The following is a 12,690-nucleotide window of genomic DNA, read 5'->3' on the forward strand; positions in this document are numbered from 1 at the left end:
AAGTTACTAAGACAACATATATATATATATATATAGAGGCCGGATGAGGAGCGGACGTCCGCGTCGGCCTTAAAGTGCGGATGTCTGTCCGTTCTCCATCCTCCGGCGCCGGCGCCGGCACGCCTTCACCCCAGAAGACTCCAGCAACGTCCCCGACCACTTTCCCTCCCCGACGAGTCCGTTCTTTTCCAGTTTTCCGGCGAGATCACCCAAAACTTCAAACAAAGTCGATCTCGCCGGAAAACTGGAAAAAAACAGACTCGCCGAAGAGGGAAAGTGGTCGGGGACGCTGTTGGAGTCTTCTGGGGTGGAGGCGCGCCATCGCCGGTGTCAGAGGGTGGAGAACGGACGGACGTCTGCACTTTAAGCCGAGTGCGGACGTCCGCTTCACGTCTCTGCTATATATATATATACACACAGCTGATTAGGTGCGGACGTCCGCACCAAAGTTTTGGTGCGGATTTCTATTTTTGCACCACATTTGGTGATCGTTAAGGCCCTCAAAATCGAAAAACAAATCGACGGCCTGTATTCTGTCTAGTTCAGGTATATAACAGAAAAACGCAACTTTGAGGGCCTTAACGATCACCAAATTGGCTGAAATTTTGCAGAGATGATTTAAACAAGATGATCTAGATATGTCTAGAAGGAAGTTTGAGGAAATTCGATCTGGAAGTGGTGCAAAAAATAGAAATCCGCATCAAAAGACTTTGGTGCGGACGTCCACACCTGAACAGCTTTGTATATATATATATATATATATTCGACATGTAATATATTATTTTTATTTAATTCTAACAACAACAGAAGTATTTGTTGTCCAATTATCTTCACCTAAACATGTCACTAACGTACGATCGATCGATGTTGAAAAATAATTATATTATAAAATCAAGACACCACACAATTGAAAATTTAAAAGCTAGACATATAAAACTGGCATCAAATAAGGATATATATCTTCGTGATAAGATATTAGAGTCCTCTAAACTTGGGAAGTAATGCTAGAGACACCAGATATTCATACCAAAATCATGTACCAAATGATGTGGCATATGTCAACTCATCGACTTTATTTGAAAAAAATTGCTTAAGTGAATTTTCTTTTATTAATTTGTTTTTTACATTGTAGAAATAAATCCAAAAATTTCTTAACAGCTTAACTAATGTTTTTTTAAAACATTTAAAATCAAGAAAATACTAATCTTTTGCACGGTCGCCGTCCTGATCAAGAGGAGACGATCATCTACCATTAACTTTATAGATACGATCCGGTGAATTTTGTTTTTTGTACTGTGATACCATTTTTTATCTCCATTAATTTGTTCACAAAATTAAAGAATAGCTTTCAATCAATCAAGTGATCATAATCCTACCGTAGGATTCCTACAGATTGATAATTTTATTCAATCCTGTTGTTCAAATGTTAGAAGAGTAAATTGTGAAATGAGAAGGGAGTATATATATGTACTATGCCAAAAACAGCATTAGACGACATATACTGTCGTTTGAGGCCCTGCCGTCTGATTGATTATCAAACGACAGTTCTCCACCATAGCTTCAAGCCGAATGTATAGCTTCTAGCTTTGGCCAAGTATCCCACACATTAACCTTCAAAACTCACATTATCATATGGAGGAGGGGGGAACCTCAAATACCAATTTCATGCCTCTTGTAATCATTGAGGATTTTTATATACTCAATTCTATCAATCTGAAGATCTTCTGGCCTTCATAAGTTGTACAAATGCTGAAGGACATCATGTGATCTTTACGAGGAACTTCTGGCCTCAATTAATCGAATCAACAAACATGATGCATCCATTGAGATTCATTGTATGTATAGATCGAAAGCACATGGAAATATGAATTATTAATATAATTAGAAAGTAAGAGAAGATAATCAAACCTCCATGACTGAAAAAGAGAGAAGAAACTCATAGATCAAGAGTTATGGCCAAGCAAACAATGTCACCCTATATTACTCGGTGGATTATCATAGAGTATAAGAAGATAAACAAAACAAATTAAATTACGTAGCTAGCCTAGCTACAACAAGAATCTATGATCGAACCAAAACACCAAAGGGGCCAAGATAAACTGACTTTCATTTGCATAGAATAGGCAAAGGACACAGACGATGATGATTATGAAATTTGATTAAAGGGGTTTCTCATGTGCCCGTGTAAAAACTGTGGTTCTTTCTAATATTGAACTAAACTAGGCATAATCAAACAATCAAATACAAAAAAAATATAAACTGAAATCTTTATGCAAATCATAGCAATAGAACAATCGACATCATCTGAGTATGGAAATAAGCAAATCAAACTCATAACTCATAGATCAAAAACATCGGTGAGAAACAACAATTTAGTTACACCGTATGATTTTTAGATCATCATAGAGTTCTTAAAAAAAAATTGGGAAAAGGTGAACAACAAAAAAAATTTTGGTTTTCTAGGGTTTGGCCGTTATCAACTCAAAAGTAGAATCGTGCTGATAACGTGTTGTAAAATAAAGAAAAGAAGAAGAGAATACATAGAGAGAATAGTTGGGAGGAGGAAGAAGTCTACTCATTCATTCTCATTAGCCTCTTTATATAGAGGTAGGGTTTACATCATAGTACATAACTAATGAGTAATTACGTGGACAGCCACATAGATTATAATATTTATAACACATTCATTTATAATTAAATAGTAGTGCTAGGGATATGAAGAATTTATGAAACTAAGGAATTTTTTTTGTGGGATCTAAAAGAGATGATAGGTATTCCAAAAAATATTATCCTTACTAATTTTTTTTTCCTATTATTTCATCTCATTAAATTTTTTTTCTTCAATTTTGCATTTTGTATGTCCCATTTATCCCCTTCATTTTGCATGTTTCTTGGCTGAGACCCGTTTGTGTTGCATGTCCTGACAAAAACGTGTGTTGCACGCAGTAAGGAATGGAGGACGTTCCTCCGTGCGTGTTACGCGGGTCTGGGCGCGTCCCTGCGTCCCTGACGCAGCAGCCTTTGGTTGCAACGTGGGTGACGTTAGGTTCGTGGGTGGGCTCAGGCTGAGTTGGCAGGGAAGACCTGGGTAAGACCTAGGTCATGAAAAATAGTGACCTGGGTCATGGGTCTGACCCAGGCGAAAGCCCAATGATCATTGGGTTAAACTTTTTTGTGGGTGAAAGTTGGTATTTTGAAGCTGGATCTTTAATCCTAGGTGGCTGAAGGCCTAGGTCTTTAAAACCCCTTGGGGTGGACTTGCTCTTAGAACCAAGCTATAGAACAAGAGTAACAATACTCCTCCAATAACGAAAACAAACTTGGCTACTAGACCTTTTTTCTTTTACCTTTTACCTTTTAGCTTAAACCACAACACTGAAAAATACAATCAGAGGAGCATATAAAATACATCTCGAGCGGAAACTATACTGCCACTCAAATATATATGGTTCAAGTATATGAGTTAATTACCAAAGCAACAAGTGCCCAAAGCAAATGGAAGCTTGACGACCCCTAGAGTTTGCTTGATTACTATAGACAACATACCACAATGTTCGCATGAATCATGACCACAGCATGGAGGAGGTTTTGGCTCATCATAGAAATTGTTAACTTCTATGTGTATCCCTCTGATCAATTTGATTAACCGGAGCTCTCACACAACTACGTTTTTATATTTTTGACATAAATGTCTATTTTAGTAATTTAATATGCATATAAAATCTTATGTTGGATAAATGTGTGTGAATAAAATTTAAGTCTTCGTAAAAAAAACAAAAAGGGTTACTCATTTTGTAAAAACAAAAAAAGTGAAGGAGAGAAAGAACAAAGAGAACTAACTAGAGGGTCTAAAGTGCAAAAAGCCTAATATATGAAGTGAAGCGTGTGGCTTTGTTGGGTGTGTGCTTGCAAATCAAGAGAAGAGAAGAAAAGAAAAGCAGAGACAGAGAGAGAAATGGGAAGCAGCAAGCCGCTGGGAACCACCGGAGAGTTTTTCAGGAGGAGGGACGAGTGGAGGAAGCACCCCATGCTTTCGAATCAGCTCCGCCACGCCACTCCTGGCCTCGGCATCGCTCTCGTCGCCTTCGGCGTCTACTTGGTCGGCGAGCAGTTCTACAACCGCGTCATCGCTCCTCCTTCTTCCTCTTCTCACTCATCCTCTTCTCACTGAGACTCAATCAATTTCAGGTGAGCCAGATCCCTCAACCTCTCCGTTTCCGATTTCAATTTTTGATTGGTTCTTTTAGGTATTATTGCTAGGTCTGAGATGCTCATGTTTCGAATTGGGGGAACAATACTTAGTTTAGGAGATTTGGTGTGCTGCGGTAGATACATTTTTTCGTTTAACTTTGTTGACGTAATTGCATCAATGTACATACCTGAAATCTGTTGCTTAGCTCTCTAGATGTGAGGAGCCAAGAGCCGAGGAGTTATATGTAACCGTTCACAATGTTTTGGTGGTTTTCTAGAAGCTTCATGTTAGATTTGTGACCATGTGCTAACAGATCAGTCATTAAAACACAGACTTCAGGCTGGAGCACGTTAGATACTCCGAGATTCTTTGTAGTAGCAATGAGAGGTTGTCCCTGGCTGTCTCTTTAGATAAAACCTGCAGTAGCATTGTTAAACACAGATCCACCATAATTAAGTTTTATAGTGTTATTATAAAACTATTAGTATCAGGAAATTATAGTCATCTAACTTATTACCAGCCATGAAAGTAATTTGAGTAGGGTCCTTATGAGTATTATTCTGAGCTTTCCAAATATTATAGCGGATGTTGTGAGTTTTGGAAGTTAAAGCAGTTGAGTGCTGCTGATCAGTAGCAAATAAGTAGTGAGCCAATCCTGAAAAAAAAAAATATTAGTAGTCATTTAGATGAAAACCTGAGAGGGACCAAACATGTCCAGAAGCAGGGCATTTTTAGAAAAGGTGGTCAATACTTTCTAGATCATATGGCAAAGTGGACACTTACGATCAGTATGTCCATTAGTATAAATATTATCACGAGTCTTAAGTCTTCCTCGAATTAGTTGCCAAGTGAAAAGCTTGACCGTAGGAGGAATTTTTATCTCCTCATTTTCATAAGTACTTGGATTGGGAGTTTGCTCTTATTAGTAATCAAATCACAGGCAGGCTTAACTGTGAACTTTGCATAACCAGTAGACCCCCATAATAAACTGATCATTACTAGGATAATAGGGCAAAGGTAAGGCATAGATCTGTGCAATTGTATCAGGGTGTAGAAAACCATTCTAACGATCTAACTGCCAGGAACTATTGACAATGTAAGAGTACAGTTTCAGTAAGATTAATAAGGTGCTCGAGATTATCAGGAACCATATTCAAACCCAGAAGTTAATTTCAGAACCATTTCCAACAATCCAACGCATCTGTCTTGTAGAGTAGTTCTAGTTTGTAAGATCCCTTTCCAAGCAATGGAGTGAGAACTAAGAGGTTTATCACTAAAGAAAGTATGTTTTTTCATGTAGTTTGAACTGATGACTTCAACGCAAAGGTTATCAGGGTGTCAGAACTTTCAACAAAGCTTAGCAAGAGCAACCTGGTTGAAATGAACATTAGTTCTAACTCCTTGTCCTCCTCTGTGTTTAGGAGTGCAAATAGCAGACCAGGAAGAGTAAAAGAATCTGAGCCCCAATAAAATATTCTATTTCAACTTTATTGGGACACTAGAAGCAAGAGAAAATGTGATTGGCTTTAAGAGTGAGTCTACCACCTGTTGACAGAGTTGGAGATTTCCGACCTGCTAATTTCCTTTGCATTCTTGAAATGATATCAGTAGTGTTGTGAAAGGCTCTCCAGCTAATGATTTTGTTTATCCCTGAATACCTGCCAATAGTAGAATGAGAATGGATTTTGCAAAATATTTGAAATAGCAGTCCTCAATGATAAGAGAAGAGTAGTGTGGACTTGTTATAATGAATTTTTTGTCCAGAAGCTGAAGAAAAAAGAGTAAGACTTTGTTTAAAATTCCTAGCTTTTAGGAGAAGCTTGGTCAAAGAGGAGGTAATCATTTGCAAAATAAGTCACAAATCATGATCCTTATGGAGCTGGGAGAATAGTTATATGGTTTTTAGTTGTACGAGACTTTAGGTTTAAGTTCTGATGAGAGGTCCTAAGCAAAGAATAAAAAAATGGGGGAGAGTTGATCTTCCTGTTTGATTCCCCTTAGGCCCCGTTTGGTTAGCAGGAAAAAGTGGGAAATGGATTTATTTTCCTTTCCAAACAGATATGGAATGGAATATGTTTTGGTATTTCCATGTGGGTGTTTGGTACTTATTGGAAATTAAATGATGGAATCAAGTATATTAATTCCTATTGTAATGTTTGGTAAGTCATTATAATGAAATACAAAGTTATATTTTTCAATAATGCCCCTTTATAATTTCCAAATACGTACAACATTAAAATTTATTAGAGGATAATTTATGTAATTGTGGCTTTGACAGTGGGAATGGAATTGGAATACCACCCCTTGACAAAGTAATTGAATTCAGGTTTTATGAGGGAGTAAATTTCCAGTCAGATCTCTTTTTTTGTTTCCTTTCCTGTCTCTATGTACAACCAATCAACCCCTTGGAATGGAAAACCAAATGGTTTCCTTTCCCATACCTTGGTTTCCTGCCAACCAAACGGGGCCTTAAGGGTTTGAAAGAGTCAATAGCTGTGCCCATTTACTAAAACTGAGAAAGTGACTGAAGCAGTACAATTCATCAGCATGTCATTCCATTGTTGATGAAAACCAAATTGCCTGTTTAAATCTTTGATATCATCCCAATTCATGAAATCATAAGCTTTTTCAAGATATATTTTCATAGCCAAAAGATTAAGATTAATCTTTCTTTTCTTTCAAGTAAATGAGTGGATCTGTTCACGAGCAATCAATATATTGTCATAAATATATCTATCTGGTGCAAAAGCACCCTGGGGTTCAGAGATGCATTTCGCAAGTAAAGGCTTCAATCTGTTCACTAAGATTCTTGAAATTATTTTGTAGCTCACATTACATAGGCTGATTGGTCTAAATGTTTCACTGTGTCAGGAGAGTCTGTCTTAGGAAATAAAACAGTTATAGTTGAATCAGTTGGTTCCAGATTAGTATTTTTCATGATGAAATCATGGACTAAATTGATAACTTGGGATTGGATTTCCTGCCAATAAGTCTGGTAGATAGCTGCATGAACCATTGGGGCCTGGATCAAGGCTTGATCCTTATTGAAGTATATGTATCACTACATGCGACTTAATTGTAGTATTGATCCCTATGATTTTTTCTACTCCAATTTAGCCTCCAATTTGTTTCTTTTTATTTATATATTCATTTTAATTTGGTACTCTTCCCACTTCACCACTGTGGCAGTGCCCCACAGCCTCACCGCTGTGATGCCTTCATTCCATTAGATGTTCTGCAGCTTTTAGGGGTAAAATGTCAACCCAAGTCATCAGCCCCTCCTTTCCCCTTTTCTCTCATCTCTTGGCCCTGAAAACCATAGTATTTTCTGTTGGGTGTGCTTAGCTTAGCTTGATCAGGTCTGAGCTTTTTGGGTGTGCTTTAATGAAAGACATATGAAATTGACAGAAATGGCCATAAGATGAGAGAAGGGTAAGGCCTAAAATTGACAGAAATGGACAGAAATGCCTGGAGTACGATACACTGATAAAAGTTGGATTACAACATTATGAAAACGAATTGGACTGTCAGAAGTTGAGGGACTGACAACCTCACTGCATATTATAAACAATTTATATTTGATGTGTAAGAGGTGGTTATAGTTGCTTGTTAATACTCACTGGGTAGCTCTTTCATTGTTGATTAGTACAAGCACATGAGTGGGACTTTGTAAAGCTGGTTCATCTGAGCTATAGTAAAGATAGATCTTTTCTATGGTTTCCCAGATCCATTTTTGGTTTAGTAAGTTCTCTTTCTGATTTTGACTGTTCTTGTAGATTGGCTTCTCAGCAAGAGGAACGAAGTATAGAGTTTCTCATCTTTCACTGCCCCTTTCTGGTTTGTACTTCAATAAAAAGTATCAAGTTAAATAGAGCCTTAAGAACTTGAAGGCTGTGAATTTTATTATGTAGAGGTTTGACATGTTGCGACTCTACCCCTGAATGGCTACATTTGAAAGTTGCATAAGTTGACGTGTGTTGTTTTCCTTAAGTTTTTCTGAGTTTTGTATGTTTGACAAGTTCTGTTACTCTTTCTGGCATTTTTTATTTATGGGGGACTGCCTATTAAAACTTAGGGAGCTGAAAACTTGCAAATCAAGCGGCAAATAATGACTTTGTTAAAACCATTTGCTGATGTAGGGGAAAGGAAAAGAGTTCCACATCCCCATTTTAACATGTTCAAGTCCTCTGGGAGAGAGTAAGAGAGCCAAGAAGTCCCAGCTCCTATCCAGAAAGGATAGTTGCAATTGTTTCCAACACCGTCAAGGCGTCAATGATCAAGTTTAAGTCGGCTTCAATTTTTTATTTATTTATTATTTTTTTTTTTCTTTTGCTCCAGAACTTTAACAAGGTCATCTCTGAAGGCATGACCTTCAGAACTCGGAATTGACTGAATTTGCTTTGAACCCTGGGGCAAAATTTATGTCTTCCCTCCACAAAGTGATAAAACCCCTGAAACCAAGTCCCGCAAATCTCTTCTCTGGAACCACCATACAAAGCATGTTTATAAGGAAGGACGTTTTAGAAGATTCGAATATGGAACTGCTTTACATGTGAAGATAGCATCATGTGAAGGAGCTTACAGATGTGAAATTCAAGCTGTATATTCACGAGGAGGAGACCACAACAAAAATCATCGGATTTAGTGACTCCCTCGTACAACATTAGGAGACACTCTCTTCCTACGCCTCGAGATTACGGAAGGATTAAAATCCATGTGTGACATAGCAGATCTACTCGAGAATCAGGTGCTTTGTTTTGGATCTCTTACCTCCCCTCTTGATCCATTGGTTTTACACTTTTACTACAGAACCTTGATTCTGCCACTTTCAACCAGGGGGTACTTCAACTCTAGGTTAAAAAATTTAGGCCCAGGACAGCTATGTTTTTAAATTTCATTTTTCTTTTGTTTTTCTATTTATTAACTTATTTACTGGTTTTAATAAGAAGATCATGTGCTAATGTTGTCTCGGTCCACATCATGTGCTATGTCTAGTAAAAGGCGAGTTCTTTGCCTTGTCAAATGATCGTACTCTCCTAATTGCATGATGAAACTAATATCTATGAGAAAGTTCTAGTGGCAAATAATAAAGTGGAAAAACTGATAGCTAGTTAGTAACTTATGACTCCATTTGAGTATAGTTGTTCCGTTATGGCACTAGATTAAAAAAAGAAATTTAGAAACCTAGCATTTTAGATCCTATTACATTTGTTTCCTTGTTCTGAAATTTAAAGTCATTAATTTGGCCTTGTTTATAATCAGAAACATATGAAACTATCTAAACGATTAGTGGATAAAATTTTCAAAACGTTGATCTACTTTTGCTCATATAAGATATATTATCACATTTACTCAAAACCAATAGAACATATAGGTTTGGTTGCTCTCATCTAGCCACATATCTACACAGAAGAAAAATCAATAACACGTACGAAATCGTATGTACATAGGAGCTTGATCACATCCATATTTTAATATTATTACTTATTTTTCATAATATCGTACCTGACGTTCAAGTTTTAATTTTTCACCAAAATAAAAAGAAGCTAGAATATTAATATATTAATATGCCTTGCTCTTGTGATTCCGTTTCAAAAAGAAAAACAAGAAAAGCCAAACAGACAGCTAGATATTTGCAGAAATCAGGCCGTTACGTCTCTCTCTCTCATTCAATTTTGAAATTTGAATCTTCTCTCGCTCTCTCTCTCTCTGGTCTACGGCTCGCTCCGGCCAACCACCACCGGCTTCACCGCCACGGGGTAATTCCTTTTTCTGTTGCTTTTGTTTATTTCTTCTCAGTTGTGGTTATCGTGTTTATCAATTCAACAGAAACCTGTACATAATTCACTCTCGATTCTTTTGGATTTTGATCTAGGGTTTGATTCTATTTTTTCTTGATTCAATTTCAGATGAATTGGTATTATTCGCCGCTGGTGGGTTTCATATGATGGTGCTGCGCCACAACCCCTCAATCTGAGGTAACAATGGTTTACCGTTTGATAGGTTTCCTTCGATTGAAGCGTTTCCTTTGATTTTGATTTATATGTTGCCTTTGATTAATAGGTTGCCCTCGGTTTATAGGTTGGCTTCGTATTTTTTTTTTTTTTTTTTGTTTTACAAACGAGGCCAAAAAAGGCCTAAACAGAATAGGTTGGCTTCGATTTTGTCTATGCTTCGATTTTGACAGAGTAAGATCCCTTTCCAAGCAATCGTTTAAAGTTGTCAAGAACCGGTAAGCTCTACTTCTTTCTCTTCTAAATCAGTGTCATCCATGATCTTTTTAAATCTTCATATCTATTGGAAAACATTATGCGATCACTTTTGCTACATACATGTGTATGGAAGTCCTAGAATTTTACCATTTTATCAGATTCTTATATTTGATCCAATGATTCTTTACTTATTTTAGAGTCTCTTAACAGTGAATATATTTTGCAGGCAACTGTTCTGATGTGTGTGTGTGGGTTTGTGGGCTGGACTTAACATCGATTTTTGTAACAGAGTATAATACCAGTAATGTGTACAGGTAACTGTATACTCATTATGCGGAACTTTTTCTTCTATCAATCGTTTAAATTTTCAATTATTCTACTGTATACTCAGTATGCGGAACTTGTTCTTCTTTCAATTGTTTAAATTTTTAGTTATTCTGATTTGGGTAATGCAGAAACTGGAGTCTGTAATAGTGAAAGAGAGAAGCGTTTCGGTGATTCTTTTGGCCAATGGGAAGGTACAAGGATAGGAGTCCTCTTTTGTCACCATTTTGATACATCAACTAGTATTTTTGGAGTGTGACGAGGCCTTTTTGTTATGTTGGTGCAACTAGGTCAGTATGCTGAAACAATATCTCCCGCTTTTAAGCCAGCCAATTGCATTGTACAGGTAACTTATTCAACCAATGCTTTTATATGATTTTACATTGCGTCGATTGAGCTGATGAACTCACTGAAATGCTGATTCCGTATGTTTCTTTAAAACCTAATGATAGGGATTCCTTTAGTGTAGTTCCCGGCCCTTAAGGCTGCTTATGTTTGCATCTTTGCTATTTTTTCTGTTACTCTTCTGAATGAGTAATTTGCCAACCCCGTGTAGCTTCTATACTTTCTCCCACATGCCTCAAGTGAAGGAAATCATTGTAGTTTGTGATCCGTCCTACAAGGATGTTACTGAAGGATTCCTCTCTTTCTAACATTCATTTGCCTCGTTGGCGTGTTTGTCTGTTGGGTGTAGTGCTGTAGGACACATGTATTCTGATTTGGTTTCAGTTGTGTTCTCTGATGCCAAGCATAAGATCCAGACGGAACTCAAATTCATCCTATCTGGGAAGGAAAGACAAGAGTCTGTCTACAGTGGACTTGAGCAGGTGCGCGCACATCATTGTTTTGTCTTGTGAAAAGTCTCTTAGTTGTAGTGTATAATTCAACCTACCTACTTAACACATTACTCTGAAGTCTTCATTCTACTTTATCCCAATGTTGGTTGACACTAGCTTTCATAATATTTGAAACTAAGAAGGCCGTCTGGTTATTTTGTTGGAGTTGCTCCTTTTTAATGAAAACAACATTTCTTATTTGTAAAAATAACTCTTGTGCATTGCGGTGTCATCTATGCTGCCTCTGTAATGATGGAGAATAGAAAGAAACCACACTCCCCTCTACAACATATTTCACTCTTAGACTTCTTCTCTAGAACATTAAAGGGGATTGGTGGTGCGAGTGTGAAAAATATTGAAAATAGTGTGAAGCTCACCCTCCTTTTGTCTTACTTTAATTGCTAAGCATTCATCATATGCTTGTTTCCAGATGAAATAATGCCTGCTTAATAGCTGATTATGAATTTAACTTTTCTCCGCCTTTGCTAAATTCGTTGTAGCATACAAGTCAACTGAAGTTCTTTTTATTTTCTTTTTGGATAAAAAAAATTAATATTTTCAATAGGTGATCTTCACCTGAACTGTTTTATCGGAAAATGAGGATGTGTAAGTATCGATAACTTATCACCAGATGCAACTCTGTCTTCAGGCTATTAATTTGACCTCTGAGCTTTTTTGCATCCATGATTGTGCAAGACCTCTTGTATCATCAGGATTCAGGAGGTTTTGAGAAGGTCAGACTTACCTTACTTGTATATCTAATTCATTCACGTTATTCTGTTTTGAGTTTTGACATTCTGTATAAATAGACCACCATTTTGTGTGTACGAATCATTATGCATTGTGTCAAAGGTATAGAGCAATACTGCTTATATAAAGGCATCACTGTTTGAAACTATTATATAAATGTTTTTACACATCCTTATTGGAGTGCAGAATGGGTTGGTGGTTGTGAATTCAGTTATTTTGGTGTATCCTTGGAGGTTATACGTGAAGTCAGATTTCTTCTACGACTATTCAAGAGACTAATCTGAGCAAAAATTGAATGCTTTTAGGCTCTTAAAGATGGTTGTTTAATGGCACAGCTGTACTAGGTGTTCTGGTAAAAGCGACCATCAAAGAGGTA

The 12,690-nt window shown here is 37.1% G+C and overlaps 1 protein-coding gene across 1 annotated transcript; it reads left to right on the top strand.

The window, feature by feature from the left end:
* Nucleotides 1-3,904: 3,904 nt before the first annotated feature.
* Nucleotides 3,905-8,208, top strand: LOC101293003 (NADH dehydrogenase [ubiquinone] 1 beta subcomplex subunit 3-B-like). Its single transcript, XM_004299985.1, has 2 exons — nucleotides 3,905-4,188; nucleotides 7,969-8,208. The coding sequence occupies exon 1, from the start codon at nucleotides 3,956-3,958 to the stop codon at nucleotides 4,169-4,171; it is 216 nt and encodes a 71-aa protein (XP_004300033.1). The 5' UTR covers nucleotides 3,905-3,955; the 3' UTR covers nucleotides 4,172-4,188; nucleotides 7,969-8,208.
* The last annotated feature ends 4,482 nt before the right edge of the window (nucleotides 8,209-12,690 follow it).

The sequence above is a fragment of the Fragaria vesca genome, linkage group LG5 (assembly GCF_000184155.1).
Source record: "Fragaria vesca subsp. vesca linkage group LG5, FraVesHawaii_1.0, whole genome shotgun sequence".
Lineage (NCBI taxonomy): Eukaryota > Viridiplantae > Streptophyta > Magnoliopsida > Rosales > Rosaceae > Fragaria > Fragaria vesca.

Coding starts and splice junctions, on each gene's coding strand:
- LOC101293003 (XM_004299985.1), top strand. CDS start 3,956: ATGGGAAGCAGCAAGCCGCTGGGAACCACCGGAGAGTTTTTCAGGAGG.